Below are 17,752 nucleotides of genomic sequence, written 5' to 3' on the forward strand. Positions count from 1 at the left end.
CAAAGACCAACTTTTTGTGGACGGCGTCGAATTGATAAAAAGAACCGTAATTTAACGAATTCAATAAATTGTTAGTTGTTAATGAAAAACCACCATTGAAGTTAATAAAAAGACACTTTTATTCTTAATTTGCCTTAAACTTATTCGATTTGTTAAACATGCAACACAATTTCGTTCTATAGCTTGTTAAACTTTAGCTTAGAGTGATCATTTGTCATTTTTTCATTGAACAAATAATTTCAATTGAAATAATTAATAGACACACACACTTTGTGCGACAAAAACAGTTAGAAAGCTGAAAAACGCGATAAATATAAATCAACTATATGATTTTGACTCTTATACTTTAAAGAACTGTATTCAGCTCATCAAACTTAAATGCAAGCAAAATAATAGTTTTTTTTTTAAACTGCTTACTTTGTGAAAAGCCATATTGTAAATGCCACAGGGAAAAATCACGCCACATCATTGCGTTTAATTAACTTTCAATGTTTTATTTTCCTTTCTATTCTGTGATTTTTCCCGAGGTACGCTGCAGGATAAGAAGGTAAGTATAAACCCTGTATAATTGTATTTTTTGTTTGTCTGATTAGCAAAACAAATAACAAAAATGTAACTTTTTCCATTAAATTTCATTTGACTTTGTGATTATCCGAATCGAATAATCGAACCAAGCCAATGGCCCAATTTCTGAAAAACAAAAAACACAAATAAAATAAAAATGCAAAAAAAAAGGAGAAAACAAATTATAAAAATTAAAATAAATATATTTCATTTTTATATATTCAAACAAAAAAATGCATAATTTTCTGAGCGTCCGTTTTGTTCACTCCTTTTTTTACGTTCTGTAACTGTATAAACTGTGTTATCTGCTTCGAAATTTGTCTGAGATGAAATGCGAGTTTTAAATGTTCTTTTCTGTTCACATGACAATTATGTACAGATTTTTGTAATAAAAAATACATTTTAACGATGTCTATTTCTACAACATTATACCGTAGTTGCTATTTGAAGTCTTAATTTCGGGTCATATGGATTTGTATGTTATGATTGTTTTAATTCAGCAGTGGTGTGTTGCCATGGAAACAAGAGTGAACTAAAGCGAGTGTCTTTCATTTGTTACGAAATGAGATTTTCGTAACACGGATTGATCATTGTTATAATAATTGCGCCGGTATTTGAAGCTAACGTATTGGTGACGGAAATCTGTGCGTTTCCACTTATAGAAATGCATACAATAATTGATTTCGCTAATTTGTTCTTGCTTATTGTACTTTTAAGTTCGTGTCACATTTTGAATGTGTTTCACGCCTTTGCATTTATTGATTGCATTAACATATACATTTTAAAAATCATTAATTATACCGTTGTATACAAAATGTTGTTGAAACGAAATTTAAAAAATAAAATTTGTTTGTAAACAAATAAAAAATGTGTGACGAAAGTGACGTTAGACAGAGATGCGAACATTTAATGTGTGGAATTATTAGATAGATCTATGATCAGAGTGCGATGAGCTCGACAAAAATGCATTTTTTCTCGTAGATTGAATTTCTTTTTCCACATTTCTTTATTCCTATGAGAACGCAAACAAAAACGAATATATTCTTAAGTATAAAAAAGCTCGATTTTATCTAATTTGTTTGATTTTCTTATTGTATGTTTTGGAAAAACAATTACCCAAATTTCGATTGATTGACATACGTATCTAGGCTCAGCTATGGCCGAGCATTTGATAAGCATTGAATTTATTAAGATACGGAGAACACAATAAATGTGATGTATGCATCTCCAACGAGAATGGCAACTGATTTTTAAAATGTTATGCTTCTTTGAAATGAATTAATTGCCATACATAAATTTAAGGTAAATATACCCAAATAAAAGCTGCTTGATACCGATCTAAGACGATCAAATTGTAAAATTAAAAAAAATGGTCGTAAGGCTACGTGTAGAATGAGATTCTCAAGTTTGGAATCACTGGTTTCAATAAGATATAATAATTGAATTATATTGCAAACATAAAATATGTATAAAGAAAAATTTAATAGCTTTCTTCATTTGATCAAGTTCTGATTTTATGTTTCACTTTTTTTTAAAAAATCTTCAATTTTCTACATTCGTCTTCTATACATTTATATTAGCTTTTCTTTTCATTTTTTTTGGTAATAACAAAAATATTTTTCTACAATATATAAAAAAAAGAATTGCTGGCTCCAGAAAAATAGCTGCATGTGAATTCCACGATATTAAGCTGCATTAGAGGTGGTGTGTTACAAAATTGTGAGCGATTAATAAGTAAACATGAGTTTAAGTGCTTAATACAAAGTTTCTTATCGAATTTTGTCTATAAATTTTCTTATTGATATCCTGGATGAGAGCAATTTTATCGCATCATTACAGTTTTATCAACTTTTGCTTTATATTTTGAAACAGGAACATCTTATTATACTTTTATTGATAGCTGCAACGTTCAAAAACGTTTGAAATTGGTTTCTTTTATCTCGTCTATTTTTTGAAACATAAAATAATGTTTTTTGTCTTGTTTTTAATATGTTCTTAACGGTCTTGTGAATGTTTGTTGCGTTTTGATAATGAAAAGCGTTTTTTTTTTGTTTAGTTTAGACATATGTTGCAATCGCACCGCTATTTGGTCCGATGTTTCCATTACCATTTGGCAATTGTGGTTTTGATGATACGGTTTGTAGCTGATGAGAAGAGTGTGGTGTTGGTGGACTTACTGGTGGATTTAACTTTCCCGGAACATATTGACCTAAAAAGGGAAACAATGCATATTAAGGATATTGACTTAATAGGTTCTTATAGCTTCAGAAGTTGGTAATCCAAAAGGGAAGGGCGAACTTAATTTTAAGCGATAAGTAAAAAACAAAAAAAGGTCTTCAAAAAAATGGACTCTTCTCGAAGAAATATATTTCTAAATGTATTCTCCAAGAAAGACCTAACCCGTTGGAGACACAGCTCTGTCAGAAGCTATGGTAAAGGTTTAGTAAAATTCTTCTAAGTGAATTAATCTTACCTATAAAGGAGCCATCCTCTGCAAACTGGCCCACTTTAAGAAACAAAACAACAAATACGTATTAAATTGAGTATTTTTGAGTAGGTTTCGAGTTGAAATTAATCAATTTTGTTTATCAATATGATGTTTGCAATTGTAGATTGGATAACTGCACAAACCAAGCATTTTCAGGAGATATTTACAATATGCTTTTATAGTGTCTATAATTTGCATGGCTTTGTATGTGTGTATATCTGTGCAGCAATACTAATGCATTGAATGGAATGTGATGAATTGAAAATCGCAACAAATATTTGAAACAAATTAAATTATTAAATTGAAATTTGAAAACAATAAAATGATAATTACCTTAATTTACAATTTTCTTCAAAATCGGTTGTGCAATATATGGGGATTTCATTTGGTTTTGAAAAATGATAAAAGAGCAACCAAATAGATGTTTTACAAATAAAAAAAGATTATCGATTTATCTCTTTATCAAAATTCAAATGTTCGTCATATTCTTATTCGTCATTTTTTGTTTTGTTTACTATTGTATAAAAAAACTAAATATCGTCTACACAAGCGTTGCAAAACCCTGTGAATTTGATTCTTGACCTCGATCTCGATTGCGCCCGTATGCGTTTATAAAGGACCCATCTTCGTTTATACCTTTTATTCGAATTTTACAAAATGAAACATAAAATTTGAGATAAAAAATGGAATAGCTAAGGTGTAATAGCTGTAAATTATTATCAAGCTTTTTTTTGGCTTTTTGATGATGGTGATGATTTGATGTGTTTCAAATTACAATTTAAGAAATCGACTACAATAAAAAAAACACTTTTTTACCTGTGTCACCTTCACCATATGCTGCCATTGAATCACCATCGTCAACTTCATCTTCTGGTTTCATGAGATTTGATGCGATCGATTGACGACCAGCACTTTTATTGTCCAATCTTTGCAGAAAAAGAAGAAAACAATTCATTTTTTAGATTACAACATTTTTAATTTAAGCAAGTGCACTCTGTTAGTTTATGCTTGGCATTTTGGTTTGATTAGGTTTTGTTTATTGTATTAGTAGCCTTAAGATTCCTTTTTTAAATGGCAAAAACGAAGGTAGTTAATAGAAATACAATGCAATTTTGGGTTATTTAAGGTGGCGACACACATTATTTCTTTTTTTTTTTATCTCCTACATACTTTGAACTCTTTTCTGGAATATTTAAATGATGTGGTTTTGCTTGTTCAACAATGTTACTTGTATCGGTTGTTTGTCGTCTTCGATCGTGTCAAAAAGTTGTTTGAAAAATCAGTTTACACTTTCATATCAAGTTCTATCGAATGTATTTAATGCATGTTACTTACGGCTGTGAATATTCATGGAAACCACCTTCTTCTGGATAGTCTCGTCGACCATTGGCGAGTTCTCGATCATATACATCATATTTACCGCCACGATTCCGTTTGATTATGCAGACAATGATGAGCAGCAACAACAACAATGCAATCGCCAACAACATTCCTATCAATACAAATGCATATTGTAGTTATCGAACTTAAAAAAATGTGTCAAAAAATCTGTACCAATTAACCACCCGGCTGCGGCCATATTTTCACTTGGAACCTTATTTGGACCATCTGTGCACCAAAAAAAACAAACATTTTACGATTTTTATTTGATTCCGTTTTCGTTGAAGTAAACCTACCTTCGCCGACGGTTTGAACTTCTTGAATTGCACTTTCTGTGAAATGGTCGCCATCGACTGATGTCACAATGAATTCATATCTTCGATCTGGTTCTAGACCAGGAATAACAACGAAGTCATTGTCGATAATGTCTTTAGTTGTTTCCCATTGTGTTTCGCCCTTAATGCGATACTTTGCATAGAAATGAGTGCCTGGTTATTGAAAATGAAATATGTTAATTTCAAATGAATCGATATTAAAAATGAAAATAACATTTGAATTAACATCAACATACCTGGCCGTCCGTTAACGTTTGGAAGCCAATGTACTTTAACTTTTGGATAAGGATTCTCTGATGGCAATTGTTCCCATATGAATTCTGGACGATCTGGTGGGTATGAACCTCCTGGCAGTGTTTTTTGTTCGATAAAATAGCTAAAAATAGAAATTTATGAAATCAATATTTTTCGAAAAAAAAAAAAAAAAAATGAAAAATGTCTAAAAGAAATTTACTCTTCTCCTTCGCCAGCTTTCGTTGTTCCAACAATATGTATACGATACTTCGTATTTTCCTTAAGTCCGGCCAATTTGGCTTGTGTACTACGGGGATCGTCAATATGTGGTTCACGTTCCAATTTCGATTGGACGGCTGTTCCCAATACTTCTTCATAGTAAACTTTGTATCCGGTTAATTTTCCATTTGGTTGCAATGGTTTCTTCCATCGCAATAAAAATGCAGATGAACCAAGTGGAAATGCTTCGAACGATTGAACGCTGCTTGGAACACCTTCGGGTGTCTTAAAATCAATGACGGCACTGGGCGGTCCATTGTAACGGCTATTGAATGCCAAAACTCGAGCATAATTTATAGCATCGGGAAGGAATTTTGTAACTAACGCTTGCGTTGAATCTCCTTTCACATGAATTTCTCGTGTATTTTCTTCACCATCAACATCGGTCCAAGTTTGCACTTTGTATCCCTTGAAATGACCATTAATACTTTCAATTGGAACTGGATTCCAACTGAGAATTGCCGATGTACTTGCCGTCACTTGAACCAGAGTAAAGTTTGTTGGTGCCTGTGTTGGATGATCTTCACCGGAGTAGCCGAATGTCTCAATAGGTGCCGTATTCGATTCACCCTTTTTATTGACGGCCAACACTTTGATGCGATACCGTACAAATGTCGGTTGATCCAATATAACATAATTATCTTTTCGCCAATCATAAATGTCATCGTGATTCCAATTATTATCGGTTGGAATATCTCTCTTCCATGAAAGTCGATAGTGAAAATCGGGACCATTATGCTCAATTTGTGGCATATGTGTCCATGAAATGACTAAATTTGTTGGTGTCGTACCTTCACCCTTGACATCGTCGGGGTTTTTGAAAGGCACATCTAATTGAGTTGTACACGATTCGCTGTGACCGCTTGGCTGTGATGGTCCAATTTTATTGAAAGCAATGACACGGAATGTATAATTCGCCCATGGGCTCATCGGAACATTGTATGTAAAATCGGTGGATGGAACTTTATCGTAGGCAACGGTCCAAATATCAGGTGTAAATGATGTATTATATTGAATTGTATAATAAAGAATTGGAGCTCGATTGTCACCCAATGGTTTCCATGAAATGAATGCTTCGCGTGCATGACAACTGATACCAGTTAATTGCGGTGCATTCGGAACATCTTGAACGATTAATGTTGCTGATGCACGTGCCTCATCAAGATCAGTGGATGCAACACATGTGTATTGGCCGGAATCAAGTTCGGACGTTTTTGAAATAGTCAATGAATTATCGTTGGTCCGAACGAAACGTGGCTCATTTTCAAAGTCAATTTCTTCGTCATCGCTAAGCCATTTAATATTCAAATCTAACGATGAATCGGCGACTGCATTACAACGGAATGTTGCCGGATTACCGGCGGTCACTTCATAATCTTGTGGTTCGTCGGTAATTTTTGTGTGCTCTTTAACAATCAATGTTCCGCTTGCCTTGGTTTCACCCAATTTATTTTGTGCATGGCAAGTGTAATCGCCAGCATCGGCAAAGGTAACGTCTTGAATGACCAAATCACCACTTGATTGAGTTTGATACCGTCCACCAGTCAATTCCAAATCATTGCGAAGCCATTTAACTTCTGGTGCCGGAGCGCCGAATACACGACAACGCAATGTAACTGTTCGACGATCAACGGTCGCTTCTTTTCGTGGTGGTTCAGTAATTTCTGGAGGCAATGCCAACACATTCAAATACACATCTTTGTAAACATAGCCCAATGAATTGGTTGCGTTACAACCGTAATTGCCGGTATCGCTCGATTTCAAGCCAGTGATGGTGATTTTATTGCTTTGAACACTTCGTCGATCGTTTCTTGCTGATTCTTGAATTGGTTTTCCGTTATAAATCCATTTGATTTCCGGTTCTGGTACACCCGATGCTTCGCAATGGAATTCAACACTCTCATCTTCGGCAGCATTTTGAATTTCAGGTTCGATCGTAAAGTACGGTACCGCATTCACTTTTAAGTTAATTGAATAACTTTGTGCATTACCAACACCGTTCGATGCTTCACACGTGTATGATCCAGCATCTTCAAATGTTGCATGACGTATAATCAATGATTTTCCATAATTTCCTTGCGTTATTCGATCATTCCAATGTATCGCCTGTCCATCTTTACTCCATATGGTCTGCGGCAGCGGCGTACCACCGTAAATACAATAGAGTTCAACCTTTTTACCACGCAGTGCCACTTCATTCTTACGCGATACATATTGCTGGGTTGGCTGATGTTTATTTTGTGTTGGTGATATACCGGTTTGAACAACATCCAAAAGTATACGATTTCCCAATTTGTATTCATTACGGAATACTGAGGTAGCTGCACAAGCATAGTAAAAATCGTCAGATGCATCGTATCGTGTAACATTTGAAAAATGTAAATTTCCTTCGGGATCCAATGTCATTCGTGAATTATTTATACTTTTAATACCGCCGTCGGTATTTTGGATCAACCAATATACGTTCGGTTTGGGCCAACCGTCTGGCGGTTGACATTGCAATTTGAATGGATCACCTTCGTTGGCAGTTACAGTTTTTGGCTGCTCATCTTTGAATGTATTGAGCTCAGCTTTGCGTACAAAGACGGAATTTGATGTGGCAGTACCATGTTCGTTTTCGGCAAAACACTGATATTGACCCAAATCCTCGTCGCGCGGTCGCGTTATGACAATTGTACCACGGCCCGGTTGCTGTGACATACGATCATCATATGTCTGCCAATTGAATTGTTTGCCATTCTTTATCCATCGATATCTGATTAAGAGAGAAAATAGAATTAAACATAATGCAATTTAAATACACCAGAATATATAAGCAAAATGGAGGAAAAAATCTTAATGTTCGTGTTCATAACAGCATGCTATTGCCATAAATTTAATTTTGGTGTCGAGCAAAAAATATGTACTATTATGGTCATATGACAGGTTTTATATGGAACTTCAAAGTTATTTTAATGACTTTTGTATAAGTTTTAATGAAGTAATAAACAGCGTTCTTTATTTCGCTACGCCTTGAACATCAATTTAAACGAAAGAAAAAAAAAATGCTAACAATAAAGCAATTATTATTGCTCGATTTTGTCTATGCAATCAAAGTTCAAAGCGCTGCATTTCTTAGAAATTCAAATAAATCTATCAACATTCTAATATTCATATGAATGCTGACGACGCACAACAAAAATCCATTAACTGTGCTAGTATTTGTTTTACCAGCAATAACATTGGTGAACGGAAATTTATTGAAAGCATGAGAGAATTTTCTCTATGTCTCGTTCACGGTCTGTCTGTTTGATTGCACCCTAAGATTAAAATCCTATAATAAAATAGGGGGGTGTACGATATGTAATGTTCATTGTAATATTCATTGCTCTTGTATAGTTTGCTGTAAACTGCAGTTTTATTTGAAAATTACAATTTTGTATTACGATTCGATTTTTGAGCACGCATGTTATTTGTTTGTGTCAGAGAATGTTCATATCCTTTTTGTTGTCATTGTATCAACTAATAAAACAATATTAATTTTTGGTTTTTGTTGAAACAGTTTCAGGGGAATAATCCGCAAGAGAAACTATTAGTAAATGCCACGCACGTGAAGGTACACATATTGCATGTTCATTTAGTTGCTTCTATTGATTTTATAATCGTCAAAAAGAAGTAAACTGCTGCAAATCGAAATAAATCTCATTGAAAGTGTGTGGAAAGATTTCAATGCAATTATTTCAACCTCATATCACAGGCGAAAGAGAAACATGGCACATCCATGAACAATGACTACACACTCGTCAAGTTAGAATGTAGTTCAAGGCAGATGTTCAGTCTCTATTGTTCGACTGGTACTAAAACACTGCATAGATTTTCTACATGGATGAATTATGGATTTTTTCTGTGTATATTTTTTTTCCAAACAGTTGAATGAATTCTTGCGTTTCTTTCACGTTGGGTAGGAGTTTATTTTGAAAAAAAAAAAGAAAAATGTTTACTCACTTTGGTGCTGGTTCTCCTTCGGCTTCACATTCAATCAAAAATGGTTTGTCGTTTTCGTTCGATTGTTGAGCTACTTGGTACAGCAACTCGTCGGTTGGTGGCTGTTTAATTATTCTGGGTGGCGAATGAACTAGGATAAATAAGAGACAAATAAATTACGTAAAATGTTAGAAAACTTCCTTCCCGTTAGTCGAAAAATAATGAAGATTTGTTAAACGTTAATGCAACGAAAAGACAAAAGTCACAAATTATGAAGGTCTTAATTGAATTTTTGATGTGGGCAGTTCAAGTCAACCAACTCAAAACGCAATCATTTTTACTAGCATAGGAAGTCTGTGTATGCATTCATTTCATGCCGTTAAATTTCATTTAAGTGAACAAACCAAAGAGAAACACTTTCTTATAAATTCATTTAGCTTACCCAATGCATGTACTTGAAGTACAGCAAATAAAACCACTAATAATGTTTGTAAATTTTTACGCCACATTTTTTATGTGTACATGTAATCTTCAATGAAGAACTGTTTTTGATCACTTTCACTAACTGTTTTACTTTTTACAACTTTTCTTCACGTTTATATTTTTTTGTGTACGATGTCGCTCAGATTTCCTTCACATTGGATCACACTCTAATCTCTGTAACATAAAAAGAAAATTATGGTTAGAACAATAAAAAACAGGAATCGACAGATTAACGGAGAAGTTTTACATTATTGTTTTTTCTCATCTCCCAACGAACAAATATGTAACGTTTTTAGGACATTTTAACGTTAAAAAATGTAACGCTTTAACCCATTTTTGTGGCAATTTTCGTGTCAAATGGAAGGTAGAATATAGGCATAATGTGAACCACTTTTTCGGCTTTTTCGTGTTGCGATACACAACAACATCTTCTGTGTGTTTCGATTGTTTCTCTTTTTGTTATTATATTCTAAGAAACTGTAGCGGCAATACAATGTAAACAAATGTAAATAACATAAACTCGTTGAGTTCATAATATCCTATTCATACGATTGATTTTAAGCAAATGAAATTTGAAAAACAAACCGGAAAAAAAAGAGGATGAAAATACAAATCTTACTCTCTTCTCTCTGTGTGTGTTTCGATTGTGCATGAATAAAAAAAAACATTGCGTAGGAATTTCAAGTGACTGTGAAATACATTTATAAATGTACCTTTTTTTAGATTTGTTTGATTTGATTTTAGTTTCAGAAACATTTTTTTATTTTTTTTATTTTTTTTATTTCATAATTCAAATTCGAATTTCGAATTCGAAACATGTTTGAATGTGTACGACATTTGACAGTTGGTAGCTGTGTGTATTGGTGTGTATCATATCGAAGCCGATTTTTCTGATTACATTCAAAATGTGCTTCGTAAACATTGCATCGTATCAATTAATTTCTTTGAACTAAATAGGGATTTTTTCGCATCAAAATATTTTGAAGTTATTGTTAAGAATAAGGTAAGTAATTATGGTTAAGTTGCCATTGTGTTGAAAAAAAAAAAACAAAATTCAGTGATTAATAAATGGAATTCTTGTACATGAGATTCATTTTTTGTTTATCGTCATTTTAGCAACGGTTTGGTGTGTTTGGAACGTAACTGTAGAAGTCACTCGATGTCAAATGGAAAGATTCACAGTCCGTTTTGTGACAGTCTTTGTTTTCATTTCAAAATAAAAAAAAAACATTTTCATCGTTTTAATCAGGACACAGCGTTATATAGTATAAGAAGTTATTCATTTGAATTGTGATATGAGTGTGTTCTCATTTTTTGTTTGTAACAAATTGTGCTTTGCTTGTAAAAGGAATTCTTGAGAATTATGTGTGAGTGTTTATATTAGAGTATGAAACAATTTGTTTGTCGTCATTTTTGGCTAACATTTGTTCCAATGATTTTGTTTGTTCGATGTTAAACGGATAAATTCACTGTTGGTTTTGAGATTGTCTCTGTTGTTATTTCAAAATAAGAAAGCATTCATAAAATTGACGGTGAATATTCCAACAAAATTTTCATCTGCGGAATATTGGAAAACATTTCATCATTTGAATCAGAATACAGAGTGACATCGTTGAGGTAAGAAGTGATTAATTTGAATTGTGATATAAGTGATTGTCATTTAAATTGTGATCTCATTTTATTCGTAATCTATGCTTTTTTTGTTGCATTTTTTTTCTAAATTTGTGTCTATTTTTTATTTTCGAATAATTTGATCAGTTTTTTGAGAATGAACAGAAAAAGACATGGATGACGACGAGCTCGATGATAATCAACCAGAAGAAAGCAAATACGTTGTAATAAAATGTGGACTTCAAACAATCCTGCGACAACAACATGAACGGATTGAAAGAGTTGGAGAAGTTGTGACCAAAATGCTATTCGAGCGCAGTGTTCAAATGACAGAAGTGGCAGCATTGGCATCACTTTCTATTCTTTTTATTTTGAATGAAGCACTTGATAATGACGATCGTGCATTTTTTTTGAAACCACATCCAAGCCTGTTCATTGCCGATTGTTTCAGAGCGGTATTAAACCAACACGTTAACAATATCAGAAGTCAATATCGGATATTGCCCGAGTTTCGTTTCATGGTAGAAAGAAACAGTGAAGAACAGTTCCGATGGCCAGATGATGAAAAGTTGGGAAATGGTTTGACATATTTTTATAAACAATATATCACAAACATTAAAACCAATACCAACACATGGTGTGAAAAACGACTTGAGAATTTTTTTCGAATGCGTTGTTGGTATCGCAATCGATTCCACAATGGCTCAAGATTTGATAACATCGACATCAGAAATGCCAAAGAGTTTTCATATCGATTTAAGAATTTAACGAATGGTAATAATGGTAATAATGTGGATCCACAACGCGTTGAAAAATTCAATATTTTAATGAGAGATTTGACTGAAATTGGATGGCCGGGAACAGTGAGTATGAAATTTTTCGCAAAAAATCGTTGGTTTGAATCACTGTGGTTGTTCGGTCAAATGCAACGGCAAATAGAAGTGTATCACAGTCATGCCGAACAATGGCATACCATTCATGAAATGTTTCGTAACAATCCGAACTTTCAAGAGCCAACAATCAATCGACCACCAAAAATAAGCAGTTTTGCTCTTATACCATTATGCGACTACCATTTGAAAAACGTGCGATTGGACATTAAGGACTTGTATTATAAAATTGTAAACGAGCTTGATTTGGTGCCTTCTTTTCTCAATACGCAGACCAACCGGATGAATAAGAGAAATTTAAAGTACTACACCCAAACTGATCGATCAGGTCTATGGAATATGTTGTTCGATGTCGGTAAAATAAATAAATTGGGCAAATCGAAACCATTCCATCATCAGATTTTGACCGATAGTGTTTCAATATCCATAATGTACAAGAAACCACAGCGACAACAACGACCACAGCAAACAACCCAAGCGAATCGGGGGCCGGAAAAACTCATTGGCAAGAAATACATCATTGGAATCGATCCGAATGAAAAATCGTGGTTAACTGTAGTGCGTCGCAACATTCAAAAAACACCTGATGAGCCGGCTGTTGAGGTAAGATATTTTGAAATGTAATTTGAAATGGTTTTGAATAGAAACTCATAGTTTTTTGTATCATTTTGCATTTTGAAGGAAAACATTATAATACCAAACCAGCGTTTTCATTGGGAAACTCAGCAGAAAAAACGAGACAAAGAAGCGAAAAAGTTGGCTGGATGGTTTGATATCGAAGAGAAGGAACATCTCAAAACATACCCATATCGCCCACCATCACCACGTAATTCAACATGGAAATCATACATTGAATATCGCATTAAAATGTTACGAAAAGGAATGGCAGCTTATGCGACGCGTGAATATGCACGACTGGATTTAGACCATCACATTCGCTCGACCGGAGTAAATGATCAAATCGCCGTGCGTGTGACAAACAACAAGCCGTCGTTGATTCAATTTGGTGCTTGGGCGATGAAACCCGATCGACCGTTTGGAATAAAAAAGCGTAAAAGATGTCCGGGATCGCGTAAATTTCGTGTGAGCATTAAGAAACTTGGACATTCAGAAGTTGAAATGCAAGATGAATGGGGAACATCACAAACATGCGCGAATTGTCAGGAACGCTTTCCAAGGCACACAAAAGATGATCGATTTAAAGTGTGCTACGATTGTAGAGCGAAAAAGATTGATGGCCTGCCAGATTCAGTCGCTGGACTGCCAGATATCATTGTGTCAACGGTCAACAGACGTGTTTTGAGAAGAAAACGTGCAATTATTAAGCGACAAATTATCGATGGCAATCGTGAGGCTGTGAACGAAAAGATTCGGACTGGGCGTTTAATGTCAAAGGTTAAAGTTACCTACAAAAATTGGCCATTAAATGTTGATGATGATGATGTTGTTCCACAAACAGTTACTTGGCACCGAGATATTGTTGCAGCAAAATGCATTATGCTCAAAGGTATGAATCAATTGGAAACAGAATATTCATTATTTAATGTATTTGCTTTAAATTACATAGGACTTTGCCGGATCTTTGATGTACCATTGCCAGTTTCATTGTTAAGACCGCCGGACCAAAACAACAATGGCAACTAACAAACATCATCAATTAATCATACATTCAAAAAATTACATAAAATAAAATATTTTAACTATTATAGTTAGCTTAGCTAGACATGAACAGACTATATAAAGTCTTGTGGTCTAGTTGTACAATAGTACAACATTGTACGGAGGGGGAGTGCCCGTAGGTGAGTAAAGTTTTTAATTTAAAAAAAGTATTTTATACCCAGTTCAACTGATACTAATGGTTGTCTTTCCCTTTTTCTATGTGTTTACACCTGAATGTTCCACCATGCCAAACCTATGGAAATGACTGAAACTACACACGAATCTAACCCCGAAAACGACCGTCAATATGTGCTTCATAATGGATGCATTTGCCCTATCAATCGTTTGCTGGGCTAGGATACCGTTTTATGTCTATGAATGAGGTTAACTAATATTTTACATCGGTATTAACGGAGCAAAAATTTATCGGTCATTTTATGTGATTTATTGTGATTGTAAAAATTGTCGCAGCAAACTCGGTGCGGTTGGTAAAAAAAAAGAAATCGCAAAAAAATGCACATTTCAAATCGGCGGAGCTATTAAAGTGGTCATGCTATGGGACACGGGATGAAATTGTATGTCAATGCATTTTAGTGTACACACTTTATACATATATATATCATAAACAATACACATCACACTCACATCATAGCGACAATGGATTTTTATGGATACCAAATTATTAGTTTCACGTATAATTACTAACAAATGCACACATTTTAAAAACCGATGCCAATGTAATTGCATTAAATACTATCTACCGATTTGAAAACCATAGTGTATGAGTGCGTAATTGAATGAAAGCGAAAAAAATATATATCTAAATTGAGAACACTCTCTACTATAATATTCAGATATTTTCCGCCCAAAAATTTAAAAAATCTAAAATTCAGATATTCACACCGGGTCTGTTCTTTTTTAATTTTATATAATAATGTCAAGTGTTGATAATTCTATAATCTCCCTTAGTCTGTCTGTCGAAATGTGTTTTATTCATAAGGTTCTTCTGATAAGTGTTCGAATTTGTTGACAAAGAAAATCAAAAGCAAAAAAAAAACAACAACGTCGAAATGCAAAATGAGATCATTCGAAATAAATCTTGCTCAAAAAGTCAAACATAAAATATTTTTAGGGAATGACGTCATATTCATATATATATAGCGCTTATACTCTGGGAATCATCCATGAAATATCACTCAATAGGGTTTTCATCGTGGTCTTGGTCTATTCATTCTAAATGAAAAATATATTTACAGTTCCACGAAATGCAATACATAAACAATTAATATTTATTTATCGATATGCGAATGAAATGAACAGAACAGAATAAATACTGCGAAGCACTTGGTGATATCTTCATTATTTATTTAAATTATTGAAGCTTACTTTTCATAATAATGATACAACAAGATAGAGATTGATGAAGCGATTCTAATAAATTCATTTTATTATGGCGACAATATTTTATTTGGTGTGATTCAGTGTGAATAAAATAGTTTTGAAAAAATTCTAGCGGCGAGAGGAAAGTCAACATCGCCAAAATGATGGCCCCAAAAATAGATGAGATTCTATGTGCTAATCAGTTCTAAAACGAAAGTGAAATAACTCACTTTGTCTGACCTATTTTCTGCTGAAAATCATTTTCGAAATACGATAAAAATCGGGCAGCTGCACAAAATGCAAACAAATACAAAATCAATGATAAATGACTGGAACTCATCTCTACTACACTTTTTCAATACAAACATATTCCGGTTCGTTATTTGAACCTTGAATAATGATTATGCGTACGCGTTTCTAAGTTAATTTTCATATTCTCATAGAGCGTGAATATTTTTTTGTTTCGATTTTTTCTATCTGAATCAAATAAGTAGTGGTAGCTATATATAGCGCTTATGGCATAATATTGAAATTTGTAGTGACCAACGCAACAACCATTAAAAAAACATCGCGCACAGCGCACGAAAGTGAGCGTATCAAATGATGAAAAATACCAAAAAAGATGTATTCACTATTAAAAAAAAAAGAATATAAGCGCTGGCCGCGTTTGTTTGCGGTGAATTCGCTATTCAATTTTTGTTTGATACAACTACAAATACGTCAAGTTAGAACAATAACAACGCACACAACGTTGGATATATAGAAAATAAGCGAAACACGATACGCTAATAAGTGGCATTTGCTATGTTATGTTGTTATGTTGGACAATTTTTCACTGGATACGTTGACTCCGTGTATGTGCGTGTGTGTAAACTATAGGCGTGCATTTAACCGTCGAACCGTCGTTGGAAAGAAGTAAAAAAAAAAACAACACGGAATCATGATATATATCTAGAAAAATGACGTCATTTTTGTGCGCTTCTTAAAGAGCTCTTCTTTTGTTTCATATTTGCCGAATTAATTTAAAATGTTCGGTTTGAAATGGGTACATCATCATTTAACGCCAATAAAAAAAATGGTCGTCTTCGGACGATGTATATTCGATATCATGTTTATACATATTTTTTATCGATCAAATTTCTTATAAATCTAATTAGGGTGTATGCCAATTCCGACTTCATACAGGTACTCTCATTGGCAATGAGTCAGTGTTTTTTTTTTTGTACGCATACCGACTTCAATTTCATTCGGAACGAAAATTACTATTTGTGAACTCAATTTTGTAACGGGGAGTTAGTGTTTAGCATCAAAAACTGTAAATTGTTTCTCCGAAGCCACTTTTAAATAAATCATACAGACACACAAATCATGCGTTTTATGAATATTTAACTACACTTTCGAACATTATTTCACACACAGCATTATTCCAGAAAATCAATAACTCAAAATAAATTTTTATTGGATGTATATGTTTCACATTCTGTTGAAGCATTGAATCATAATGCCGGAACTAATTATGTTGCTGGTCGAGGTGGCAGATGTACGTTTTCGGAAAAAGTTATTGTTTTTTTTTTAATTCACCAAAAAACACCTTTAGCAAACAATTACAATTCGTTCAACTCTATCGATTTTTCTTCCTGAATAAGACATTTTCAAATTGTTCACATTTCGCTTGAAACTCTTATGTATTTGATTGCATGGCTCCAAACTCAATCGTGACAGAATATCTAGTTCAGTTTAACTAAAATTTATATTAAGATTTTAAATGGGAAAATAACGCGGCGCGCAACCACTATTACGAAATCCACAAATACACTCGCACATTAATTGATTCATGATATATTTTTCTTTCGGATACTCAGATTAATCTGTTAATCTCAGTGTAACACTAAACTGCTCAATTTCAAGGCAATAAAATTTATGTGCAAAAATTAATGTTGTGCCGTTTTTTCATCACAAATATTCAAATGAACTAAAAATAAAAAATTATAAGATCCATGTCAAATGGAATATTAACTTCTTCATTCGTACTGAGTCGAAGCCGAAAATTTTCACATCGCATGTATGTATATCCATACACGATCAATAATAATTTATCACCATTTTTTTATTAAAGTGATAAAAAATTGGGAACTTTTTTTTTGTCAAAATCACACAACTCATAAACGATACCATCAATTTATCTATTTAAATTTAGTATTAAAATGCACATTACTTTTTCACCAATGTTGTTTAGGCGTGGTACATTCTTCAGCCATCGTAATTTTTTACTGATTCAAGTCGACGACGTAGTTGTAGTAAAGCAAACACACTTATGTATTTGACTACTTGCCGTAGCATCGGTGTCTGTATGCAAACTGTTTGCTCGCAACGCATCGAAGTATACGGACAAAAGGTGTAAGAGTTTACAATGACGCATTGCCAACTTCACGGAAATAAATTCACTGACAATTCTAACTAGTTTGTGAGTTATGTTGGTTGGTGTA

At 33.6% G+C, this 17,752-nt stretch overlaps 3 protein-coding genes across 6 annotated transcripts; 2 read left to right on the forward strand and 1 right to left on the reverse strand.

The window, feature by feature from the left end:
- Nucleotides 1-746: 746 nt before the first annotated feature.
- LOC116344409 (neuroglian-like) lies at nt 747-17,632 on the reverse strand. 4 transcript variants are annotated; one of them, XR_004201411.1, is made up of 13 exons: nt 17,482-17,632; nt 9,686-9,900; nt 9,265-9,394; nt 5,222-8,035; nt 5,004-5,143; nt 4,729-4,920; nt 4,607-4,660; nt 4,388-4,544; nt 4,223-4,300; nt 3,869-3,978; nt 3,386-3,688; nt 3,038-3,070; nt 2,689-2,773 (listed from the first exon to the last, which is right to left on the reverse strand). XR_004201411.1 is itself a non-coding variant. In XM_031772929.1 (12 exons), the coding sequence occupies exons 2-12, from the start codon at nt 9,750-9,752 to the stop codon at nt 2,622-2,624; spliced, it is 3,927 nt and encodes a 1,308-aa protein (XP_031628789.1). In that variant the 5' UTR covers nt 9,753-9,900; nt 17,482-17,632; the 3' UTR covers nt 747-2,621. The 4 variants fall into 4 exon arrangements, 2 of the variants coding, with proteins under 2 accessions (XP_031628789.1, XP_031628790.1); XM_031772929.1 differs by lacking the exon at nt 3,386-3,688 and having other exon boundaries at nt 747-2,773; XR_004201412.1 differs by lacking the exon at nt 4,223-4,300 and having other exon boundaries at nt 17,482-17,631.
- On the forward strand, nt 12,006-13,183 carry LOC116343657. The gene is made up of 3 exons (XM_031771860.1): nt 12,006-12,830; nt 12,909-13,096; nt 13,153-13,183. The coding sequence occupies exons 1-3, from the start codon at nt 12,006-12,008 to the stop codon at nt 13,181-13,183; spliced, it is 1,044 nt and encodes a 347-aa protein (XP_031627720.1).
- LOC116344410 lies at nt 13,199-14,088 on the forward strand. The gene is made up of 2 exons (XM_031772931.1): nt 13,199-13,734; nt 13,795-14,088. Exons 1-2 carry the CDS (start codon nt 13,245-13,247, stop codon nt 13,869-13,871), a joined length of 567 nt encoding a protein of 188 aa, XP_031628791.1. The 5' UTR covers nt 13,199-13,244; the 3' UTR covers nt 13,872-14,088.
- Nucleotides 17,633-17,752: the final 120 nt, after the last annotated feature.

This window comes from Contarinia nasturtii, unplaced genomic scaffold (genome assembly GCF_009176525.2).
Source record: "Contarinia nasturtii isolate CC-2019 unplaced genomic scaffold, AAFC_CNas_1.1 Cnas_scaffold_1037, whole genome shotgun sequence".
Taxonomy (NCBI): Eukaryota; Metazoa; Arthropoda; class Insecta; order Diptera; family Cecidomyiidae; genus Contarinia; species Contarinia nasturtii.

Bases quoted from the DNA above. Each gene is read 5' to 3' on its own strand.
- LOC116344409 (XM_031772929.1), bottom strand. From the start codon at position 9,752: ATGTGGCGTAAAAATTTACAAACATTATTAGTGGTTTTATTTGCTGTA. The intron at 4,661-4,728 runs GTAGGTTTACTT...TTTGGTGCACAG, and splicing joins AGTTCAAACCGTCGGCGAAG to ATGGTCCAAATAAGGTTCCA. The intron at 4,301-4,387 runs GTAAGTAACATG...ACACGATCGAAG, and splicing joins TTCCATGAATATTCACAGCC to ACGACAAACAACCGATACAA.
- LOC116343657 (XM_031771860.1), top strand. From the start codon at position 12,006: ATGCGTTGTTGGTATCGCAATCGATTCCACAATGGCTCAAGATTTGAT. The intron at 12,831-12,908 runs GTAAGATATTTT...TGCATTTTGAAG, and splicing joins CTGATGAGCCGGCTGTTGAG to GAAAACATTATAATACCAAA. The intron at 13,097-13,152 runs GTTACGAAAAGG...GACTGGATTTAG, and splicing joins ATTGAATATCGCATTAAAAT to ACCATCACATTCGCTCGACC.
- LOC116344410 (XM_031772931.1), top strand. From the start codon at position 13,245: ATGAAACCCGATCGACCGTTTGGAATAAAAAAGCGTAAAAGATGTCCG. The intron at 13,735-13,794 runs GTATGAATCAAT...TAAATTACATAG, and splicing joins AAAATGCATTATGCTCAAAG to GACTTTGCCGGATCTTTGAT.